Below are 25,387 nucleotides of genomic sequence, written 5' to 3'. Positions count from 1 at the left end.
CTCCCTCAGAAATACCCATCATTGTGCAGATATCTCCCTCAGAAATACCCATCACTGTGCAGATATCTCCCTCAGAAATACCCATCATTGTGCAGATATCTTCCTCAGAAATACCAGTGTACAGATATCTCCCTCAGAAATACCCATCATTGTACAGATATCTCCCTCAGAAATACAAGTGTACAGATATCTCCCTGAGAAATACTAGTCAGTGGACAGATATCTCCCTGAGAAATACTAGTCAGTGTACAGATATCTCCCTGAGAAATACTAGTCAGTGTACAGATATCTCCCTCAGAAATACTAGTCAGTGTACAGATATCTCCCTCAGAAATACTAGTCAGTGTACTGATATCTCCCTCAGAAATACTAGTCAGTGTACTGATATCTCCCTCAGAAATACTAGTCAGTGTACAGATATCTCCCTCAGAAATACTAGTCAGTGTACAGATATCTCCCTCAGAAATACTAGTCAGTGTACTGATATCTCCCTCAGAAATACTAGTCAGTGTACAGATATCTCCCTCAGAAATACTAGTCAGTGTACAGATATCTCCCTCAGAAATACTAGTCAGTGTACAGATATCTCCCTCAGAAACACTAGTCAGTGTACAGATATCTCCCTCAGAAATACCAGCTAGTATACAGATCTCCCTCAGAAATACTAGTCAGTGTACAGATTTAACTCTGAGGAAGGACTGATGGACACCAGTAATTATACAGAAATCTCCCAGAGTGATAGACTGAGAGATACAAGTAATTGATGGAAGCAAATGATGAAACAGTGCTACATTTAGCCGTGCTTCTTTCGACTTGGAAAGTCCCGCTCCCCTATCGCTTTGAAAGCAGGAGAATGTCATTCCACCACCCCCCCCCCCCCTCCATGGCATCCAATACTATTCCAGCAGATCATATCTGTATGTTAACTCTATCTACCCGTGTTAGTTACATGTCCCTTCATACCTTTAACCAGCAGAAATAATCAATCTCAGCCCTGAAAATGTTCTATTCGCTCAGAGGTCTAACAGCCTGTTGGGGAAGAGTCCAGGTTCTGCTATTCTTTGTGTAACTAAAAGTATTTCTTGATCTGACATCAAAGTAGCCCAGCTCCAATTTAAAAATTGTGCATTTGGTCTGGGCTCCATCAGCAGAGTAAATAGTTTCTCTCTATCTTCTATCTTTCCGATCAAATCCCTTAATGACACCTCAATCAGATCACCCCTCAATCTTCTAAACTCGAAGGAATGCAGGCCTGGTCCATTCAAGCTGTCCTCATAACTAGCCCCTGTATCAGTCCGGTGAGACTCACTACGTTCCAGTTCAGGTGTATTGGTCGGGATTCTCCAGCCTCCCAGCTGCATGTTTCTCAGTGACGGGAGGCAGCATGCCATTCTCTGGCGACGGAATCACTGCTCCTGCTCCTGTCAACGGGCATTCCCATTGAAACCACCTCATGCTGTTGGGAAACCCATGGGCAGAGGTGCACTGCCGGCAGGATCAAAGAATCTCATCGCCAACGAACAGCCGGCTAATTCCCGCCACGCCCTTCCTGAGTGCCCAGATCTTCTCTGGATGAGGCGCATGATTTTCCCACCGCATAGTGGCTGGTCCGGCGCAATGGTGAATCGCAGGAGAGGCACAAATCAGGCTATGCGCCAGGTGTGAAACCTTACACGTGTTTCCCAATTTGCGGTGCCCGGTGCACAATCTTGCTGGGCGTGATCCGAATAATCTTCACCAAAGAGAAGGAATTGGTGGAGGTTGAGTCTGGAGAAGGGTGTGTAGATAGCCTGGGTCGCATTGAGATCCAAAAAGATGAGGTGTTGAGCATGGTTTTGTGAAGGGGAGGTCGTGTCTCACTAACTTGATAGAGTTTTTTGAGGAGGTCACAAAGATGATTGATGCAGGTAGGGCAGTGGATGTTGTCTATATGGACTTCAGTAAGGCCTTTGACAAGGTCCCTCATGGCAGACTGGTACAAAAAGTAAAGTCACACAGGATCAGGGGTGAGCTGGCAAGATGGATACAGAACTGGCTAGGTCATAGAAGGCAAAGAGTAGCAATGGAAGGGTGCTTTTCTGATTGGAGGGCTGTGACTAGTGGTGTTCCACAGAGATCAGTGCTGGGACCTTTGCTGTTCATAGTGTATATAAATGATTTGGAGGAAAATGTAACTGGTCTGATTAGTAAGTTTGTAGACGACACAAAGGTTGGTGGAATTGCAGATAGCGATGAGGACTGTCAGAGGATACAGCAGGATTTAGATCGTTTGGAGATTTTGGCGGAGAGATGGCAGATGGAGTTTAATCCGGACAAATGTGAGGTAATGCATTTTGGAAGGTCTGATGCAGGTAGGGAATATACAGTGAATGGTAGAACCCTCAAGAGTATTGAAAGTCAGAGAGATCTAGGTGTACAGGTCCACAGGTCACTGAAAGGGGCAACACAGGTGGAAAAGGTAGTCAAGAAGGCATACGGCATGCTTGCCTTCATTGGCCGAGCATTGAGTATGAAAATTGGCAAGTCATGTTGCAGCTGTATGGAACCTTAGTTAGGCCACACTTGGAGTATAGTGTTCAATTCTGATCGCCACATTACCAGAAGGATGTGGAGACTTTAGAGAGGACGCTGAAGAGATTTACCAGGATGTTGCCTGGTATGGAGGGCATTAGCTATGAGGAGAAGTTGAATAAACACGGTTTGTTCTCACTGGAACGACGGAGGTTGAGGGGCGACCTGATCGAGGTCTATAAAATTATGAAGCACATAGGCAGAGTGGACAGTCAGAGGCTTTTTCCCATGGTAGAGGGGTCAATTACTAGGGGGCATAGGTTTTTTTTAAACAGACAATTTTATTGAGGTATTTTGGCATTGTAAACAGTAACAATATACATTAGTGTGCAGATACCAATTACAAAAAACATAGTGCAAATAACAGTACCACTCTCGCAGATAGACCCGCCTATTCTTCCCCCCTACTCTACACTATTCTACCCCCCACATTCCTCCCCCCACATCTAGCACACTTGTCCTCCAGCCCAAAGAATTTGCTCATCCAGGCCACCGTCATGTGGGCCCGGTGAACCACCTTGAACTGAATCAGGCCGAGCCTGGCTCGGTTGCATTTACCCTCCTCAGAGCATCTGCCCATACGCCTCCCTCCAACTCCCCACCAACCTCCTCCTCCCACTTAAGTTTCAGTTCCTCGGTCCCTGTGTCCTCCGCTCCCATAAACTCCTTATAAATATCTGAGACTCTCCCCTCTCCTACCTCACCTCTGGAAACTACCCTGTCCTGGATCCCCTTTGGTAGAAGGCGTGGAAAGGACGGGACCTGTCTACGTATGAAATCCAGCACCTGCAAGTACCGAAAGTCATTCCCCCTCGCCAGCCCAAACTTCTCCTCCAGCGCCCTCATGTTCGCGAAGCTCCCTTCCAGGAACAAGTCACCCATCCTTCCCACCCCCGCCCTCCGCCACGCTCGAAACCCGCCATCCATCTTCCCCGGGACAAATCGGTGGTTGTCACATAGTGGGGACCAGACCGGCGCTCCCACGTCCCCCGCGTGCTTCCTCCATTGGCCCCAAATCCGCAAAGCCGCCACCATTATAGGGCTGGTGGAGTACCTGGCCGGCGGGAACGGCAGGGGAGCCGTGACCAGGGCTGCCAAACTGGTGCCCCTGCACGAAGCAGCCTCCACCCGCTCCCAAACCGACCCCGTACCCACCATCCATTTCCTTATCATGGCTATGTTAGCCGCCCAGTAGTAGTTGCTGAGGTTCGGCAACTCCAGCCCCGCCTCGCTACGGTTCCGTTCCAGCATCCTCCTCTTTACCCGCGGGGACTTCCCCACCCAAACAAATCCCAGGATGATTTTATTGATTCGTTTAAAGAAGGACTGCGGAATGAAAATAAGGAGACACTGAAAAATAAACAGGAATCTCGGGAGGATCGCCATCTTCACCGTCTGTACTCTCCCCGCTAGTGACAGCGGGAGTGCATCCCACCTCCGAAACTCCCTCCTCATTTGCTCCACCAGCCTGGACAAGTTCAACTTATGCATTTTACCCCAGTTGCGCGCCACTTGTATCCCTAAATACCTAAAACCTTCCTCAACCAGCCTAAATGGTAGCTCCCTCAGCCCATTCTCCTGACCCCTCGCCTGCACCACAAACATCTCGCTTTTTGCCATGTTCAACTTGTAGCCCGAAAACCGGCCAAACTCCCCTAGGTTTCCATAATCCCGTCCATCCCTGCCGCTGGATCTGACATATACAAAAGCAGGTCGTCCGCGTAGAGCGAGACCTTGTGTTCTATCCCCCCCCCCCCCCCCCCCCCCCCCCCCTGACCATTCCCTTCCATCCCCTTGCCGCTCTCAGAGCAATTGCCAGCGGTTCTATGGCCAACACAAACAGCAGTGGAGAGAGGGGGCATCCCTGTCTTGTCCCATGGTGTAGTCTAAACTACTCAGATGTCGTCCTGTTCGTCCTTACACTAGCCTCCGGGGTCTGATATAGCAGTTTAACCCAGTCCACAAAGCCCTCTCCAAACCCAAACCGTCCCAGCACCTCCCACTCCACTCGGTCAAAAGCCTTTTCGGCATCCATTGCCACCACTACCTCCACCTCTCTGCCCTCCGGGGGCATCATAATCACATTGAGTAGCCTTCTTAGATTGGCTACCAGCTGCCTGCCCTTAACAAACCCCGTTTGGTCCTCCACAATCATGTCCGGTATGCAGTCTTCGATTCTGGATGCCAGGATCTTGGCCAGCAGTTTAGCGTCTACATTAATCAGGGAGATTGGCCTATAGGACCCACAGACCTCCGGATCCTTATCCCGTTTTAATATCAGCAAGATGGTGGCTTGCGACATCGTCGGGGGTAACACCCCATTGTCCCTCGCCTCGTTAAACACCCTAACCAGCACCGGCCCCAGTATACCCGCAAACGTTTTGTAGAACTCCACTGGATATCCATCCGGCCCCGGGGCTTTACCCGACTGCATGGCCTTCAGGCCCCCCATTACTTCTTCAGCTCTAATCGGGGCCCCCAACCCCTCGCCCATCCCCCTGCCCACCTTTGGGAAGGTCAGCCCATCTAAGAAGCGCCTCATCCCCTCCAGTCCCGTGGGGGGTTCCGAGGTATACAGCTTACTGTAAAAGTCCCTGAGTACCCTGTTCAATCCTGCCGGGTCTCCCACCCGGTTCCCTGCCCCGTCCACTACCGTCCCTATCTCCCTGGCCGCCTCCCTCTTCCTAAGTTGCTGTGCAAGCATTCTGCTGGCTTTCTCCCCATACTCCTACACCGCGCCCCTGGCCTTTCTGTGTTGCTCTGCGGCCTTCCCAGTGGATAGCACTCCCAGCTCTGCCTGCAGTCTCCATTGTTCCCTAAGTAGCTCTGCCCTCGGGGAGTCCGCATATTCCCTATCCGTCCGTGTCATCTCCTGCACCAGTCTGTCCATCTCTGCCCTATCCGTTCTGTCCCTATGGGCTCGGATTGAGATCAGTTCCCCTCTCACCACCGCCTTCAGCCCCTCCCAGAGCACCGCTGCTGAGACTTCCCCTGTATCGTTGACCTGCAGGTAGCCCTGCATGCATTTCCCCACTCTCTCACACACCCTCTCCTCTGCCAACAATCCCACCTCTAACCTCCATTGTGGGCGCTGGTAACTTTCTTTGCAGACCAGCAGGTCGACCCAATGTGGAGCATGGTCCGAAATAGTGATCGCCGAGTATTCACTTTCTCTCACCCCCTCCAAAATGTCCCTACTCATAATAAAGAAGTCAATACGAGAATAAACCTTGTGAATATGTGAATAGAGCGAGAACTCCTTCCCCGTCGGCCAGCTGATTCTCCAGGGGTCTACCCCCGCCCTCTCCCCCCCCCCCCCCCCCCCCATTTGTTCCATGAACCCTCTCAGTTCTCTTGCCATTGCCGGGACCCTGCCCGTTCTGGAGCACGACCGGTCCAGGTCGGGATCAAGGACTGTATTAAAGTCCCCACCCATAATCAACTTGTGCAAATCTAAGTCGGGGATTTTCCCCAGCAGCCTTTTGATGAAATCTACATCATCCCAGTTTGGAGCGTAAACATTCACTAGGACCACCTTCACCCCCTCAAGCTTGCCCCGGACCATGAGAAATCTACCCCCCCCCATCCACAACTGTGCTGTCCGCCTCAAATTTAACCAGTTTGTTAATCATGATCACGACCCCTCTGGTCTTAGCGTCAAGCCCCGAATGGAGGACCTGGCTAACCCAGCCCTTCCGTAATCTAATCTGGTCCGCCACTTTCAAATGCGTCTCCTGCAGCAACATTACATCCGCCTTCAGAGCCTGTAAGTGCGCGAACACATGTGTCCTCTTGACCGGCCCGTTTAATCCTCTAACATTCCAGGTGATCAGTCTGGTTGGCAGGGCACCCTGCCCTCCCCCTACGCTGATCAGCCATCCCCCTTCTTGGGCCCACCCCCTGCCCATATGCCGCGCCTCCCCTGGTCCACCTCTTGGCAGCTCCCACCCCCGACCCCTTCCCTGTTACCTGGTTCAGTTCCCTCCCTCGTCAGCAGATCATCTTCTCCCCCCCCCCCCCCTCTCCCCCCCCCCCCCCCCCCCCCCCCCCCCCCCCAGCAACAACCCCCTGTAACCTAACCCCTGCCATATACTGGCTGTATGCGGGGCAGCATAGGTTTAAGATGCAAGGGGCAAGGTTTAGAAGAGATGTAAGAGGCAAGTTTTTTACACAGAGGGTTGTGGGTGCCTGGAACTCACTGCCGGAGGATGTGGTGGAAGCCGGGACGATAGTGACGTTTAAGGGGCATCTTGTCAAATACATGAATAGGATGGGAATAGAGGGATATGGACCCGAGGAGTGCAGAAGAAATTAGTTTAGACGGGCAGCGTGGTCGGCACAGGCTTGGAGGACTAAAGGGCCAGTTCCTGTGCTGTACTTTTCTTTGTTCTTTGTTCTTTGATATTTAGTGATAATTATGCCAGGTTGGCGTTGCCAGGGTGTCCTGGTGGTACTGCCTGGGTGCTGTGGTTATATGCCCATGCACAGTTCTGTACATAATTAGCAATGCGACCTCCAACCAGCTGGTGGTGATAGAGATCTATCATGTGACTCAAGACACCTGCCAGTTGGCAGTAAGTCGTACAAGAAGCTAGTTGTACTTAGAGTCGCTCCAGGAGTTCAGTAGCCATTATCTCTATTATAGTTTGTTAGTTATCTTCCTATGAGTTTGTTAATAAATCATCTTTGTAGTTAAACAACTACATGGTCTGTGTGCATCATTACACCGGTTATATCACAGAACAGATTGACACTGCCAAGGGTCAGGGCCTGGGGAGCCATGCCCATGAAAGGGAGATTGAGACTGTAGTTGAGAGAGCCGCAGAGATCGGGGAAGTCTTTCAAAAAGGTGCCCCTATCTCTGAGAGGTGGCCCTGCTGGCAAGCTCAGCTCCCCAGTGCCAGAAAACTTTCAAAGTGCGGCATTGATGGGGAGACACTCCCTTTGCCCAAAGAAGTACCATTGAGTAGCGGAGTCAATCTCGCCTGAAACTGAGCTCTATACAATTGAAGCATTACTTTTTCACTTTTGAATTCTAATTCTTTTAAGATAGTTCCCAGAGATGGTGGTTGGGCAAATGCAGGATGGATAGTACAGGATATCAGGGGAGAGATATTGCAGGCTGTCCGCGGAGGGATAGTGCAGGGTGTCTGGGGTTGAATAGTGCAGGTTGTCCGAGGGGGGATGGTGCAGGATTTCCGGGGAGGGATAGTGCAGGGTGTCCGGGGAGGGGCAGGGTGTCCGGGGAGGGGCAGGGTGTCCGGGGAGGGGCAGGGTGTCCAAGGAGGGATAGTGCAGGGTGTCCGGGGAGGGGCAGGGTGTCCGGGGAGGGGCAGGGTGTCCGGGGAGGGGCAGGGTGTCCAAAGAGGGATAGCGCAGGGCGCCCGGGGAGGGGCAGGGTGTCCAGGGAAGGGCAGTGTGTCCGGGGAGGGGCAGGGTGTCCGGAGAGGGATAGTGCAGGGTGTCCGGGGAGGGGCAGGGTGTCCGGGGAGGGGCAGGGTGTCCGGGGAGGAACAGGGTGTCCGGGGAGGGGCAGGGTGTCCGGTGAGGGGCAGGGTGTCCGGGGAGGGGCAGGGTGTCCGGGGAGGGGCAGGGTGTCCGGTGAGGGGCAGGGTGTCCGGGGAGGGGCAGGGCGCCCGGGGAGCGGCAGGGTGTCCGGGGAGGGGCAGGGTGTCCGGGGAGGGGCAGGATGTCCGGGGAGGGGCAGGGTGTCCGGGGAGGGCAGGGTGTCCGGGGAGGGGCAGGGTGTCCGGGGAGGGGCAGGGTGTCCGGGGAGGGGCAGAATGTCCGGGAAGGGATAGTGCAGGGTGTCCGGGGAGGGGCAGGGTGTCCGGGGAGGGGCAGGGTGTCCGGGGAGGGGCAGGGTGTCCAGGGAGGGGCAGGGTGTCCGGGGAGGGGCAGGATGTCCGGGGAAGGGCAGTGTGTCCGGGGAGGGGCAGGGTGTCCGGAGAGGGATAGTGCAGGGTGTCCGGGGAGGGGCAGGGTGTCCGGGGAGGGGCAGGGTGTCCGGGGAGGGACAGGGTGTCCGGGGAGGGGCAGGGTGTCCGGGGAGGGGCCGGGTGTCCGGGGAGGGGCAGGGTGTCCGGGGAGGGGCAGGGTGTCCGGGGAGGGGCAGGGTGTCCGGAGAGGGGCAGGGTGTCCGGGGAGCGGCAGTGTGTCCGGGGAGGGGCAGGGTGTCCGGGGAGGGGCAGGATGTCCGGGGAGGGGCAGGGTGTCCGGGGAGGGATAGTGCAGGGTGTCCGGGGAGGGGCAGGATGTCCGGGGAGGGGCAGGGTGTCCGGGGAGGGGCAGGGTGTCCGTTGAGGGGCAGGGTGTCCGGGGAGGGGCAGGGTGTCCGGGGAGGGGCAGGGTGTCCGGGGAGGGGCAGGCTGTCGGGGGAGGGGCAGGGTGTCCGGGGCGGGGCAGGGTGTCCGGGGAGGGGCAGGGTGTCCGGGGAGGGGCAGGGTGTCCGGGGTGGGATAGTGCAGGGTGTCCGGGGAGGGGCAGGGTGTCCGGGGAGGGGCAGGGTGTCCGGGGAGGGAGAGTGCAGGGTGTCCGGGGAGGGGCAGGGTGTCCGGGGAGGGGCAGGGTGTCCGGGAAGGGCAGGATGTCCGGGGAGGGATAGTACAGGGTGTCCGGGGAGGGGTAGGGTGTCCGGGGAGGGGCAGGGCGTCCGGGGAGGGTCAGGGCATCCGGGGAGGGGCAGGGTGTCCGGGGAGGGGCAGTGTGTCCAGGGAGGGATAGTGCAGGGTGTCCGGGGAGGGGCAGGGTGTCCGGAGAGGGGCAGGGTGTCCGGGCAGGGGCAGGGTGTCCGGGGAGGGGCAGGGTGTCCGGGGAGGGGTAGGGTGTCCCGGGAGGGGCAGGGTGTCCGGGAAGGGCAGGATGTTCGGGGAGGGATAGTACAGGGTGTCCGGGGAGGGGCAGGGTGTCCGGGGTGGGATAGTGCAGGGTGTCCGGGGTGGGATAGTGCAGGGTGTCCGGGGAGGGGCAGGGTGTCCGGGGAGGGGCAGGGTGTCCGGGGAGGGGCAGGGTGTCCGGGGAGGGGCAGGGTGTCCGGGGAGGGGCAGGATGTCCGGGGAGGGGTGGGGCAGGGTGTCCGGGGAGGGGCAGGGTGTCCGGGGGGGGCCAGGGTGTCCGGGGAGGGGCAGGGTGTCCGGGGAGGGGCAGGGTGTCCGGGGAGATGCGCGGTGTCTGGGGAGGGGCAGGATGTCCGGGGAGGGGCAGGGTGTCCGGGAAGGGGCAGGGTGTCCGGTGAGGGGCAGGGTGTCCGGGGAGGGGCAGGGTGTCCGGGGAGGGGCAGGATGTCCGGGGAGGGGCAGGGTGTCCGGGGAGGAGCAGAGTGTCCGGGGAGGGGCAGGGTGTCCGGGGAGGGGCGCGGTGTCCGTTGAGGGGCAGGGTGTCCGGGGAGGGGCAGGGTGTCCGGGGAGGGGCAGGGTGTCCGGGGAGGGGCAGGATGTCCGGGGAGGGGTGGGGCAGGGTGTCCGGGGAGGGGCAGGGTGTCCGGGGGGGGTCAGGGTGTCCGGGGAGGGGCAGGGTGTCCGGGGAGGGGCAGGGTGTCCGGGGAGGGGCGCGGTGTCTGGGGAGGGGCAGGATGTCCGGGGAGGGGCAGGGTGTCCGGGAAGGGGCAGGGTGTCCGGTGAGGGGCAGGGTGTCCGGGGAGGGGCAGGGTGTCCGGGGAGGGGCAGGGTGTCCGGGGAGGGGCAGGGTGTCCGGGGAGGAGCAGAGTGTCCGGGGAGGGGCAGGGTGTCCGGGGAGGGGCGCGGTGTCCGTTGAGGGGCAGGGTGTCCGGAGAGGGGCAGGGTGTCCGGGTTGGGGCAGGGTGTCTGGGGAGGGGCGCGGTGTCCGGTGAGGGGCAGGGTGTCCAGGGAGGGGCAGGGTGTCCGGGGAGGGGCAGAGTGTCCGGGGAGGGGCAGGGTGTCCGGGGAGGGGCAGGGTGTCCGGGGAGGGGCAGGGTGTCCGGGGAGGGGCAGGGTGTCCGAGGAGGGGCAGAGTGTCAGGGGTGGGATAGTGCAGGATGACCTGGGAGGGATAGTGCAGGATACACCTGGGAAGGGAGTGAGCTGTGGGTGTTCCAGGACTTTTAGGGGGTAGCGGCAGGCAGGGATTGTGCGCTTTGGTGACTTGATTAAAGGGGGCAAATAGGCGGGCTGGAGGAAGTGAATGAATCACCAAGGGAGAATGGTTTTAGATACCTGCAGGTTCAGGACTTTGTAAGGAGAAATGTGCCGTCCTTTCCTGGGCTGCCGGCGCTGGGGTTGCAGGATAAGGGGTTGTCGAACGACAAAATAGGGGAGGGGAAGGTGTCAGATATCTATAAGGATTTGATGGAGTGGGAGGGACATTACGCGTAAATGGGAGGAGGCGTTGGAAGGGGAGGTGGGGGCCGAGATGTCGACGAAGGCCTTGCGGAGGGCGACTGCGTCCTGCTCATGTGCAAGGTAAGCCTCACCCAGTTTTAGGTGATGCACAGGCCCCACATGACGGTGGTGAGGATGAGTAGGTTCTTTGAGGGGGGTGGAGGAGATGTGTGGGCTGTGCGTGGGGGTGTCTGCAAATCCCATCCACATGTTCTGGGCGTGTCCAAGACTGAGGGGGTTCTGGCAGGGTTTCTCGGACGTGATGTCCGAGGTGTTGGGTGTGGATATGGTTCCGAATCCAGAGGTGGCGATACTTGGGGTGTCAGAAGACATGGGAGTCCAGGTGAGAGAGGGCGATGGATTGGCCTTTGCAAATAGCTGAGAACTAGGGTGGTGGGACTCATCCGCTGGAAGTGTGGGTGAGCGACCTGGCAGAATTCCTGAGGATGGAGTAGGGGGGGTCAATAGAGGGGGCCAATAGAGGGGGCCAATAGAGGGGGCCAATGGAGGGGGTCAATAGAGGGGGCCAATAGAGGGGGTCAATAGAGGGGGCCAATAGAGGGGGTCAATAGAGGGGGTCAATAGAGGGGGCCAATAGAGGGGGTCAATAGAGGGGGTCAATAGAGGGGGTCAATAGAGGGGGTCAATAGAGGGGGCCAATAGAGGGGGTCAATAGAGGGGGCCAATAGAGGGGGCCAATAGAGGGGGTCAATAGAGGGGGTCAATAGAGGGGGTCAATAGAGGGGGTCAATAGAGGGGGTCAATAGAGGGGGCCAATAGAGGGGGCCAATAGAGGGGTCTACCCGGAGGTGGAAGCCATTTGTTGATTTCTTTAAGGAGGATTGAGGGACCAGTAAGGGGTCGGGGGTAAGAGGGTTAAAATGGGGAAGACGAGATGTGGTGAGGGGTTGGCGTCAAGGGGAAGATGGAGGCGTGGTTGTTCATTGTATTGTTCTGATTTTTTTGTGTGTACGTGAAAAATACTTGAATAAAATATTTTCTAAAAATATATATATAAATGATTAAGCATTTTCTATATCTCATTGTGAAAGATTTGGTGTGTGTATTAATTGTATTTAATCTTATGGTAAGTGAAAAAGCCTGATTTCAATCTTGTGTCCCACAGAGATGACCGAGGGCCACTCATGTGGCCCACTTTCTAGCCGAGATTGGCCATCACTATTCTAGGTGACAGATGTCACAGGATGGGAAGGTGCTGTTGAAGGGTCCTTGTTAAGTTCTTTGTAGATGGTACACACTGTCGCCATGGTTCACCGATGGTGCAGGGAGGGAGTATTCAAGATGTCTAAAACATGACAATATGGTCCAGGGTCATTGGTCGAGCTGATCATTTGCTGCCTGTTCATCCCGGTCCCCAGATTTCTTTATGGTCCCAGCGCGCTTCCGCTGCGCCACTCTGCTCCCCCCAGATTTCTTTATAATCAAAGGAAAAATAATTCTTTTCTTCTTCTCCAGACATACGGTGCTACTGATTGGGAGGTTTTCCGTGTTCAGGAAAGGGTTTTCCTTGCCGTTGCAAACAGCCAGAGCTACGCGACAGGGGGATTGAACAGACTCAACCCCTTCAACATTAACTCCACCATCTACGAGCTCAACATCACTGCCCAGATGTTTGTCAAGTTTCAGGACATCCCAACAAACAGGTAGCTCATTGGTGGGCCCATAGTGGTGAGTGAGACTCCCACTGATATCGGCCCATCCTTTTGTTTACTCTGATCCTTTATTCCTTCAGCCTTCAATGGTCAACAAGGGAGCTTAAATCTCTTGGGCACCAAGCATTAACACAATGGCAGAAATGTTCAGGCTATTAACAGGTTTTCAGTGGCTGGAGCCTGATAATTGATCCCGGAAATACAAAAGGACGGGAAATCATTCCACCATTGAATATGTCTTTGGTGAAATCACACTGTACCTTCCCAGTGTTCCTGCTGAAAAGAGAGATCTGTTATCGAAGCTTCTCACCTTACACTCGTCAGGACAAATGCAAGAATCCACGTTTCAACCAATCACATTTTTTAAAAAAATCTTTATTATTGTCACAAGTAGGCTTACGTTAACACTGCAATGAAGTTACTGTGAAAAGCCCCGATTTGCCACACTCCGGCACCTGGGTACACTGAGGGAGAATTCAGAATGTCCAATTCATCTAACAAGCATGTCTTTTGGGACTTGTGGGAAGAAACCGGAGCACCCGGAGGAAACCCACACAGACACGGGGAGAACATGTAGATTCAGCACAGACAGTGACCCAAGCCGGGAATCGAACCCGGGTCCCTGGCGCTAGGAGGCCACAGTGCTAACCACTGTGCTACCGTGCCACCCATCAATCACAGCGATTTGTACTGCAGGAGAAAAGAACAAGAACAAAGAAAATTACAGCACAGGAACAGGCCCTTCTGCCCTCCCAGCCTGCGCCGATCCAGATCCTTTATCTAAACCTGTCGCCTATTTTCCAATTATCTACTTCCCTCTGTTCCCCGCCCGTTCATATATCTGTCTAGATGCATCTTAAATGATGCTATCGTGCCCGCCTCTACCACCTCCACTGGCAAAGCGTTCCAGGCACCCACCACCCTCTGCGTAAAAAACTTCCCATGCACATCTCCCTTAAACTTTCCCCCTCTCACCTTGTAATCGTGACCCCTTGTAATTGACACCCCCACTCTTGGAAAAAGCTTGTTGCTATCCATCCTGTCCATACCTCTCATAATTTTGTAGACCTCAATCAGGGAAAACAATCCTAATCTACTCAACCTTTCTTCATAGCTAGCACCCTCCATACCAGGCAACATCCTGGTGAACCTCCTCTGCACCCTCTCTAAAGCATCCACATCCTTCTGGTAATGTGGCGACCAGAACTGCACGCAGTATTCCAAATGTGGCCTAACCAAAGTAATATACAATTGTAACATGACCTGCCGACTCTTGTACTCAATACCCCGTCCAATGAAGGCAAGCATGCTGTATGCCTTCTTGACCACTCTATCGACCTGCGTTGCCACCTTCAGGGTACAATGGACCTGAACTCCCAGATCTCTCTGTGCATCAATTTTCCCCATTGACCGTATAGTCCGCTCTTGAATTAGATCTTCCAAAGTGCATCACCTCGCATTTGCCTGGATTGAACTCCATCTGCCATTTATCTGCCCAACTCTCCAATCTATCTATGTTTTGCTGTATTCTCTGACAATCCTCCTGGCTATCTGCAACTCCACCAATCTTAGTATCATCTGCAAACATGCTAATCAGACCACCTATACCTTCCTCCAGATCATTTATGCATATCACAAACAACAGTGGTCCGAGCGCGGATCCCTGTGGAACACCACTAATCACCTTTCTCCATTTTGAGACACTCCATTCCACCACTACTCTGTCTCCTGTTGCCCAGCCAGTTCTTTATCCATCTAGCTAGTACACCTTGAACCCCATACGACTTCACTTTTTCCATCAACCTGCCATGGGAAACTTTATCAAACGCCTTACTGAAGTCCATGTATATGACATCTACATCCCGTCCCTCATCAATTAACTTTGTCATTTCCTCAACGAATTCTATTAAGTTTGTAAGACATGGGCAGCACGGTGGCCTAGTGGTTAGCACAACCGCCTCACGGCGCTGAGGTCCCAGGTTCGATCCCGGCTCTGGGTCACTGTCCGTGTGGAGTTTGCACATTCTCCCCGTGTCTGCGTGGGTTTCGCCCCCACAACCCAAAAATGTGCAGAGTAGGTGGATTGGCCACGCTAAATTGCCCCTTAATAGAAAAAATAATTGGGTAATCTAAATTTATAAAAAAAAAAGAAAAAAAAAAAAAGTTTGTAAGACATGACCTTCCCTGCACAAAACCATGCTGCCTATCACTGATAAGTTTATTTTCTTCCAAATGTGAATAGATCCAATCCCTCAGTATCTTCTCCAACAGTTTGCCTACCACTGACGTCAAGCTCACAGGTCTATAATTCCCTGGATTATCCCTGCTACCCTCCTTAAACAAAGGGACAACATTAGCAATTCTCCAGTCCTCCAGGACCTCACCCATGCTCAAGGATGCTGCAAAGATATCTGTTAAGGCCCAAGCTATTTCGTCCCTCGCTTCCCTCAGTAACCTGGGATAGATCCCATCCGGACCTGGGGACTTGTCCACCTTAATGTCTTTTAGCATACCCAAAACTTCCCCCTTCCTTATGCCGACTTGACCTAGAGTATTTAAACATCCATCCCCAGCCTCAACATCTGTCATGTCCCTCTCCTTGGTGAATACCGATGCAAAGGGTACTAATTGATTGGCAAGTTGACTGATTGGCTAAGGAGATGCCATTGGGCTCCCAAACATCTGGGTAATTCAACAATGGCACAAGGCTTGAATGTATCCCTTTGTTTGCAGAGAATGTATGTCACTTCGAGCAAATGTAAATGAGTCACATTATGAGCTGGACTGATTATCTTAAATTGGTCATTAGTGTAGCTATTAGTGCACTCAGGATTGTTCAACAAGCGCTGCCCAATCGTGGAATCATTTCTACCGGCATTCAGTCTGGCCACCACACCTCAGAAGGGCTGAATGGCCTACTCTTGCTCCTCTGGTTCCCACAATGTTCCCAGGCTGCCTTGCTGCAGCGTGCAAGTATTTTGAACAAAGGGAACTCCATTTGGGGGCAAAGTACAGAGAGGAGCCGGGAACAGTGACCCCAGAATGGTGGTGATGGAAGAAAGAAAAACTTGCCTTTATATAGCACCTCATTCACAATCATAGCACTTCCCAAAGCGCATTACAGTCAATGAAGTGCTTTTGATGTGTAGTCACTGCTGTAATGCAGGATGCGTGACAGCCAATTTGCACACAGGAAGCTCCCTTAAGACAGCAATGAGATGATCACCAGGGCCCCCTTCTCCTCTTTGAAAAATACCATGGTGTTTGTGCACCCGCCTGAGAGGGCTGACAGGTCCCCGGTGGAACATCTCATTCAAAATGATGGCAGCTCTGACAGTGCGGCACTCCCTCAGTACTGTACTGGCAGTGTCAGCCTGGATTGTTGTGCTTAAGTCTCTGGTGCGGGGGCTTAAACCCACAATCCACTGACTCAAAGGCCACACCAGTCCTACAGAAATGCAAAGCCATGCATCTCGCTGACTAGTCACAACGCAACACAAACATCTGCTCAGTAGACCAGAGCTAATTTGGCTTTTAAAAAAAATATTTTTATTCTCCTCCTTTTTCACATTTTCTCCCGAATTTACACCCACCAACAATTAACAATAATCAGTAACAAGTATGTAAATCCCTATAACAATAACAATGATCCCATCCTCCCACCAACCCCCAAACATCAGCCCGCATGTTCACACAAACAAATGACAAAAAAGGAATTAGGGATTACCCATAGTCATCCTTAATATACACAGCCCCCCTCCCCCCACCCCTCCCCCCCATCCCCCCCCCCCCCCCAACTAATGTTCAATGTTATCCAGTTCTTGAAAGTGCACAATGAATAATGCCCATGACTTGTAGAACCCCTCCGTCCTTCCCCTCAGTTCAAACTTAACCTTCTCAAGGGTCAAGTATTCCAACAGGTCCCCCCCCCGCTACACCAGGGCACAGGGTGGAGAGGCTGCTCTCCATCCCAGCAGGATCTGCCTTCGGACAATCAACGAGGCGAAGGCTAAGTATCTGCCTCTGCACCCGGTTCCAACCCCGACTGGTCCGACACCCCGAATATGGCCTCCCGGGGACCCGGGTCCAGCTTCACGTGCACCACCTTGGAAATTACCCTAAAAACCTCCTTCCAGTAATCCTCTAGCTTTGGACAGGACCAAAACATATGAACGTGATTAGCGGGGCCCACTCCACAACGCTCACACACATCTTCTACTCCTTCAAAAAATCGGCTCATCCTCGCCCTCGTGAGCTGCACTCTATATACCATCTTCAGCTGTATCAGCCCCAACCTCGCGCACAAGGTGGAGGCATTTACTCTCCGGAGCACCTCACACCAGACCCCCTCCTCTATAACCTCTCTCAACTCTTCCTCCCACTTTGCTTTGATCCCTTCCAGTGGTGCCTTATCCTCTTCCAAAATAGCTCCGTAAACCGCTGACACAACCCCCTTCTCCAGTCCCCCTGTCGTCAGCACCTCCTCCAGCAATGTGGAGGCCGGTTCCTCCGGGAAGCTCTGTATCTCCTTCCTGGCAAAATCTCGAACCTGCATGTATCTGAACACTTCTCCCTGCTCCAGCCCATACTTTGCTTCCAGCTCCCTCAATCCTGCAAACCAACCCCTAAGAAACAAATCTTTTAGCGTCTTAATCCCCTTCTCTTCCCATTTCCGAAAACTTCCATCCCACCTCCCTGGCTCAAATCTGTGGTTCCCCTTACATTGGCTTTTCTTAAAAAGAGGGATTTAATAGCCCTGTGTCACGCATGGATGAGTAACAACGCACTTTAAACTAAAATCAGTTAAGGAAAGGCTGGTAGATCAACTTGAGCCAAAACTGTTTCAGCTTTTACTTTAGACCCCCAGCTGTCGCAGCATTTTGTTTTCAACCAAGTTACTTACTCCTTGTAAACTGGTCCCATTATGAGGGGAGATGATGGTGTTTTAATCTAGTCAATGCTGCCTAAAGATCTGGGGACATGGGTTCAAATCTCCCTATGAGAGCTGGTGGATTTTAAAGTCAATTGATAGAGCTGGAATTAGGAGCTAATCATTAGTAATGGTGAAGATAAAGCTATCATCGAGTGTTGTCACATCTTGCCAATGTTAGCCCTTTGAAAGATCTGTCCAGTTAGCCCCTTACTTTTTCCCTTGCACCCCTTTGGGTATTTTTCCAATTTCCTTTTTAAAGTTATAACTGAATCTGTTTCAGGGCAGCACGGTAGCGCAGTGGTTAGCACTGCTGCCTTATGGTGCCAAGGACCCAGGTTCGATCCCGGCCCCGGGTCACTACCTGTGTGGAATTTGCACATTCTCCCTGTGCCTGCATGGCTCTCACCCCCACAAGCCAAAGATGGGCAGGATAGGTGAATTGGCCATGTTAAATTGTCCCTTAATTGGAAAAATAGAATTAGATATTCTAAAATTTAAAAAAATAATAAATAAAATAACTGAATCTGTTTCCATCACACTTGGTGTTGCACATTCCAGATCACTACTCGCTGCGTATTCTTTTTTTTAATACATTTAGAGTACCCAATAAATTTTTTCCAATTAAGGGGCAATTTAGCGTGGCCAATCCACCTACCCTGCACATCTTTGGGTTGTGGGGGTGAAACACAGGCAACACGCTGCGTATTCTTGAAGATAATTGTACTTTGTAATTTCCCAATGTCTGTGATGTCCTGCATAAACTATCGCTGTAATGACAAGGGTATGGGAAATAGTAGGGGTGGCACAGCAGCACAGTGGTTAGCACACTGTTGTTTCACAGCGCCAGGGACCCAGGTTTGATTCCCGGCCTGGGTCACTGTGCGGAGTCTGCACATTCTCCCCATATCTGTGTGGGTTTCCTCCGGGTGATTCGGTTCCCTCCCACAAGTCCCGAAAAACATACTTGTTAGGTGAATTGGGCATTCTCAATTCTCCCTCTGTGTACCGAACAGGTGCCGGAGTGTGGCGACTAGGGGATTTTCACAGTAACTTCATTGCAGTACTTGTGACAATACTTGTGACAATAAAGATAATTTTTATTGTGACACTAATAAAGATTATTCTTATATTATATACTGCTGGAGCTTGTGTACTTGCCTGGGTTTTACCATCAACAGCACCATCTGGTGGACATGCCTTCTCTGTTCTTCCCCCTCCCCGCCTTGTATTCACCAGAATACTTAAAGCATATCCCAGCATGAAGGCGACCATTCAGTCCATCATTAGTTGACAAATCCAGGTTAATCCTGCTTTCCAGCCTCACACCTTGCACCAGTTTGAGTGACTGTCCACGTTATTTCTTCACCTTTTCCAACGGTGACATCCAGATCCCCACCACCCGCTGGGTGATAAGATTCCCCAGCAAATGCCCTCTAATCCTTCTTTCTGAATCCTCTCTCAGTGTTCCAGAACAGGCACCTGAGTGTGGCGACTAAGGGATTTTCACAGTAACTTCATTGTAGTGTTAATGTAAGCCTACTCGTGACATTAATAAAAATTATTATTTTTTTTAAAATAATTTTTAGGGGATACGGCCTTCGCTGGCTAGGCTAGCATTTGTTACCCATCCATAATTGCCCTTCAGAAGGTGGTGGTGAGTCACCATTTTGAACTGTTGGAGTCATGTGGTGTAGGTACACAAACTGTGCTGTTAGGGAGGGGATTCCAGGGGCGGGATTCTCTGTGAACCGGTGGGGCGGGCCACTCCGGCGCCGGGGAGTGGCGTGAACCACTCGTCGGACTGCCCCGAAGGTGCGGAGGATCAGGGGCTAGGCTGGCGCTGGTGGGTTGGCGCCATGCTGGCCGGCGCGGAAGGGGCTTGGCGCCATGCCAACCGCGCTGAAGGGCCTCCGCCGGCCGGCATGAGTTGGTGCATGCGCGGGAGCACCAGCGTGTGCTGGCATCATCCCAGTGCATGCACAGGGGGAGGTTTATCTCTACGCCGGCCATCGCGGAACGTTACACTGGTCGGCGTGGAGGAATAGAATGCCCCCATGGCATAGACCCGCCCGCGGATCAGTGGGCCCCGATCGCGGGTCAGGCCACCATGGGGGCACTCCCTGGGGCCAGATACCCCCGCACCCTCCCGAGGACCCCGGAGGCCACCCGCGGAGCCTGGTCCCGCCGGTAAGTACCTGGTATATTTTACGCCGGCGGTACCGGCCTAAAACAGGTGGCCACTCGGCCCATCGCGGGCCGGAGAATCGCCGGGGGGAGGGCTGCTGCCAACAGTCCCCGACCGACGCGGCGCAATTCCCACCCCCGCCAAATCCCCGGCACCGGAGAATTCGGCAGCCGGCGGGGGTGGGATTCACGCCGCCCCCCCCCCCCCCCCCCCCCCCCCCCCGCCGATCCTCCGACCCGGCGGGGATGTCGGAGAATCCTGCCCCAAGACTTTGGCTCAGCGACAGTGAAGGAATGGTGATGTATTTCCAAGTCAGGATAGTGAGTAACTTGGAGGGGAACCTCTAGGTGGTGGTGTTCCCAGGTATCTGCTGCTCTTGTCCTTCTTGAGATGGTAGTGGTTGTGGGTTTGGAAGATGCTGTCTAAGGAACCTTGGTGAGTTGCTGCATCTTGTAGATGGTGCACACGGCTGCCACTGTGCATCGGCGGTGGATGGAATCCTGCTACCTATCATCCTAAACCTATGCTTCCTGTTTATGGACCCCTCAATCACGGGGAATAAATTGCTGTCCATTGTATCCATACCCATCGCAATTTCATAGACCTCAATGTGTCTTCATCCAGCCCTTTCATATCCATTGGAAACATAGGAAAAAGAATGGGCCATTCAGTCCCTCTAACCTGCTCCATCGTTCAATTAGATTGTAACTGATTATCTGTTACAATATCTGTTTATCCATCCCGGTTCTATATCCCTAACAGCTGACACATCAAATAATCAAACAATCTCAGTTTTTGAATTCCTAATTGAACCAGCCTCAACAGCTTTGTTTGGTGGGGGCGGGGGGGGGGATAAGCTAGGGAGGTCCACATTCCCACCACCCACTGTGTGAGGAAATGCTTCTGGACATCACAACTGAACGGCCTGGCTCTCATTTTGAGATGCTGCCTCTTTTGTTCTGGATTCCCTCCACCAGAGGAAATGGCTTCTGTCTGGTCACCCTATCGAACCATTTAATCATCTTAAACTCCTCTGTTAGATCCCTCTCATTCTCCTATGCTGGAGGGAATACAAGCGTTTGTGTGAGGTAGGAATCAGGAATGAGTGAGATACTTGCAGTCATGCATAGGGATTGTATAATGGTCTCATTGGCCCCGGTCTCCTCTCTGTTACAGTGCGGTTGACTGGGAGTTTTTCACTGTGGGCGATGACAGCTTCCTGGTTGTGGCAAACTCTTTTGATGGCTCCAAGTTTTTTTTAAACAGTGTTATCTACAGGTAAGTGTCTGTCTGTCACCAGCGAGAATGGCAGGGCTTAATGTAACATGTGCAGAGTCCCCATTCGCTCACTGTCCCTGTGCCCGCTGACCTGCACTGGCTCCTGATCCGGCAACACCTCGAATCGCTCCACCACCTCGGTCGCTCCTTCGCCCTGTCATTCCTTCTGGGATGTAGCCCTCTGAGATCTCTGACCAGCTCCAATTCTGACTTCTTGTGCATTCTTGATTTTAATCACCTCACCATTTGTGGCCATTCCTTCAGATGCCTTGGCCAACGCTCTGGAATTCCCTCCCTCACCTGTGACTACCCCATCTATCTCTCTACCCCCCTTTCGTCCATTTAGATCCTTTAACTCTATCTCTTTGACCGGGATACATAGATACATAGAAGATAGGAGCAGGAGGAGGCCTTTTGACCCTTCGAGCCTGCTCCGCCATTCATCATGATCATGGCTGATCATCCAACTCAATAGCCGAATCCTGCTTTCTCCCATAGCCTTTGATCCCATTCTCCCCAAGTGCTATATTCAGCCGCCTCTTGAATATATTCAAAGTTTTAGCATCAACTACTTCCTCTGGTAATGAATTCCACAGGCTCACCACTCTTTGTGTGAAGAGGTGTTTCCTTATCTCTGTCCGAACAAGAAGTGTCTCCTTATCTCTGTCCGGATGTTGATCACTTGTCTGAATGGATCTTAACTTCTGAGCTTCAGAGTTCGGGATTGAGGGGTGGGGATGAGGGTGGGGGGATGGGGGTTGGTGTACACCAAAGATGTGCTGGGAATCCCCCTCCCTCCAAAATCTTCCCCCACCCTTAGAGGTTTACAGGGACGACTTGCATGGCAATTTCCCAGAAGTGCAAACTTCTACTCTGGGAACCATCTGAAAATAGGATTTAATTTGCATAATTTGGACGGTTCCAACTGGGTGACATCAACAATTACCCACATAAAGTTAGACGGAGTAAAACCTCTTTTAACCTCTGGGTAACTATTGCACAGACGCACACCAACTCCAACCCCCTCCCCCACCCGTCCGGCCCCAACTTCCCTGACGCCAACCCATGGGTTTCTTCCCATCTGCCCAATTATCTGCCTCAACAGAACACCCCCTCCAATCCCTCCCCCAAGAGACTACACCATCTGACAGAAACTCCCCGACCCACGTGATTCCCCCCCCCCCCCCAACCACCCCCACGGGGACTCCCCCCCCCCCCCCCCCCCCCCCCCCTTAACTGCCAAGGCCCCATCTTGCAGCCTCTCCCCCAACCGGAGACATGACACTACCTCATCACTAACCGCACCCCCCTCCTCCCCCCGGGGGGGGGGGGGGGGGGGGGAGCTAAACAACCTCAGGGTAAGAGACTGGAGCGGAGTGGCACAATCCGACTCCGACTGTCACTGCGAGGATGTTCAGCATCAATAATATCTCCTCATGTGACTCGGGGATCAAAGTCCGCCTGATCACGTTCCAGTGAGGAGCCTTGGGATGTCCTACTGCGTTAGAGTTGCTATAGAAATGCAAGTTGTTGTTGTTGAGGACAGAAATTAAACACAAAATAGCAAAACAATTGATACAATTGCTGAAAGACTTTTCTTCCTCATAGGTGGCAGGGTTATGAAAGTTTTGTCCCGGTTCATCGGCTCCCAACATACGGATGCACGGACTGGGAAAAGTTCAGCACGGCTGATGGCTCATACCTCATCTATTCCAGTGCCAAGGAGCGCATTTCTAAAGTGCTGAAACTGAAGACCTTTTGACCGAGAGACAATTCAGTCAATGCTCAATGGACGCAGAAAAGGAATTGGGTTCCAGGTTAGAGGCTCTGAAACCCAAGGGCCAGTCACTCACGTTGTTGTTCCTTGCTTGGGAGTGGTTTTCCTTGGTTAAGTGTCAGCAGAAAAGCCAATCCTGTTTACTTTGATTGGAGAGCTTCTTTTAGTTCGAACACTCTGCTTAATCCCAACTGTATTCAGGATTTATCACAAAAGAAGATTGGGAGTATGGAATTCACAATACCAGTGAAAGCTGGCTATGTGTGAGCAACAAAAGGAAGCTATCATTGGTATTTTTAAAATAATCTTTACGAATTTGCTCCTCAGGCCTTTTCCATGTGTTGCCCGAATAAACAACTGGAAGGCCTGGCTGGTTGCAACGGTAGACACGATACTCGGGATTATGAGAAGTGAAGGTTAATGAGTCATGATAGTAGCAATACTGGATGGACAAGGAATCTATGCTATATGTGGTCTTTATTTATTTATATAAATCTATATATAAGGCATAGGCCCAAAATACACACACACAAGCAGACAGAAACTCACAAACAAACACACACAAACAGCCACACCCATGCATCGAGACACACACAAACAGGTGAACACATGCATACAGACAAGCACACACAAACAGACACACACATAGACAGACACACATAAATACCGACACACACAAGACGCATCCACACAAAGACACACGCATGGATATACACACACATACACACATAAATACACATACAGACACACAGAAAGGAACACAAACATGGATGCAGACAGACACACACGCACATAGACACACAACCACACACACACAACCAAACAGACATGTACATAGACACACACATGGATATAGACAGACACACATAGACACACACAAACATAGACACACACATAGATATTGACTAACACATACCAACATTTACAAGATACACACACAAACAGACGCACACATGCACCGACACACACACACGTAGACACACACTGACACACACAGATACAGACACACACATACCAACACAGACACACACACACAGACACTGCCACAACCACACAGCTTCAAGTCTGCTCCATGGATTAAATTACATTTGAACCTCATGAACAGAATGGGGGAGCAGGTCTCCCTCATTGCCACTATTTTATTCTCCTCCCGAGGGCTTATGTTACTTTGCACCCAGTTACTCTGCATTTTCTTTTTTTTAAATGTATTTTATTCCAAACTTATATAAAAGGTTACAAAACATAAGCAATTCGGGGAGCGAACTCCTCAGCACACAACTAAACAGTTTGTACAAACTTTTCCCCATTCCCTCCCCTCCTTCTTCCCCACAGTGAACGACTCGTCAAACACAGCCACAAACTACCCCCAACCTGCCTCAAAGTCCTCCGCTGAACCCCTTATTTCGTATTTGATCTTTTTCAGCCGAAGAACTTCGCCAGCACTTTCACATCCGTATTTAACAGCAATATGGGCCTATATGACCCTCACTCCAAAGGGTCTTTCCCCTTCTTTGGCATTAATGTGATTGTTGCCTGCCTCATCGTCTTCGGCAGCTCCCCCATCTCCAACGCCTCATTAAACGGCAGGTCCGTCGCAAACTCCTTATAGAATTCCGCCTGGCAACCATCAGGCCCCGGGGCCTTTCCCGACTTCATACCCCTTTTTACTGCCCAATATCTCCCTCAGCCCCAAGGGCTCCTCTAGCACCTGCCTCTTCTCTTCCTCCAACTGTGGGAACTCCAGTTAATCTAAAACCCATCCCGTATCCACCTCTTCATCCCCCAGTTCCGCACTGTACAGCTCCTTGTATTAATCTCTAAAAGCCTTGTTTATCTTCCCCGCTCTGACATCACCTCCCCTGCCTCAGTTTGTATCTCCAATATTTTCCTGGACGCAGCCTGCCTTCGTAGCTGATGCAGAACATTCGACTGGCCTGCTCCCCGTATTCGTACTGCACCCTCCTTGCCCTACGCAGCTGTCCTACCATCCTCCCCGTCGTCAACCTATCGAATTGCCCCTGCAATCTTTTCCTCCTCGCCAATCCCTCCGTGGTGGTCACCCTCAAGTACTTCCTATCTACCTCAACTATCTCGTTCATTAGCTGTTCACATTCCTCCCTCCTTTCCGTATCCACATTTGCCTTGAACGAGATAATCTCCCCTCGGACCACCGCATTTAGTGCTTCCCAAAATGTGGCTGCCGGCGCCTCCCCATTTTGGTTCAGTTCTACATAATCTTTAATCGCAGCCTGCACTTTATCGCAAAACCCTCTATCTGCCAACAACCCTGAATCGAGCCTCCATCCGGCCTCTGCTCCCGTCCCGATCTCAGACGAGTCTCCAGCCAGTGGGGCGCATGGTCCAAGATTACTATCCTCGCATACTCTGCCCCCTCCACCTCAACCAAAACCTCCCGGCTCACCACAAAGAAGTTGATTCTTGAATACATCCTGTAAACTCCCTTTCCCCTGGTTTATTGAAACTCCACGGGCGGGATTCTCCCGCAACTGGCCGGATGGCTCGACGCTGGTGCCAAGAGCGGCGCGAACCACTCAGGCATTGGGCTGACCAGAAGGTGCGGAATCCTCCGCACTTCCGGGGGCTAGGCCAGCACCGGAGGGGTTGGCACCAACA

The 25,387-nt window shown here is 52.6% G+C and overlaps 1 protein-coding gene across 2 annotated transcripts in view; it reads left to right on the top strand.

The window, feature by feature from the left end:
* The window catches only part of LOC119959188 (thrombospondin-type laminin G domain and EAR repeat-containing protein-like), a 129,573-nt gene extending 106,357 nt beyond the window's left edge, over window positions 1–23,216 (top strand). The window contains exons 10-12 of one of the 2 annotated variants that reach the window (XM_038787589.1): window positions 12,384–12,571; window positions 20,875–20,976; window positions 22,585–23,216. In XM_038787589.1, the coding sequence (XP_038643517.1) occupies window positions 12,384–12,571; window positions 20,875–20,976; window positions 22,585–22,738 (444 nt within the window). In that variant the 3' untranslated portion in view covers window positions 22,739–23,216. Of the gene's footprint in view, window positions 1–12,383; window positions 12,572–20,874; window positions 20,977–22,584 lie in introns of those variants that run through there. The other variant, XR_005459146.1, reaches the window with a different exon arrangement.
* The last annotated feature ends 2,171 nt before the right edge of the window (window positions 23,217–25,387 follow it).

The sequence above is a fragment of the Scyliorhinus canicula genome, chromosome 2 (assembly GCF_902713615.1).
Source record: "Scyliorhinus canicula chromosome 2, sScyCan1.1, whole genome shotgun sequence".
NCBI classification, from domain to species: domain Eukaryota; kingdom Metazoa; phylum Chordata; class Chondrichthyes; order Carcharhiniformes; family Scyliorhinidae; genus Scyliorhinus; species Scyliorhinus canicula.
Note: the sequence above shows the minus strand (reverse complement) of the source record. Positions and strands in the feature narration are given on the sequence as shown.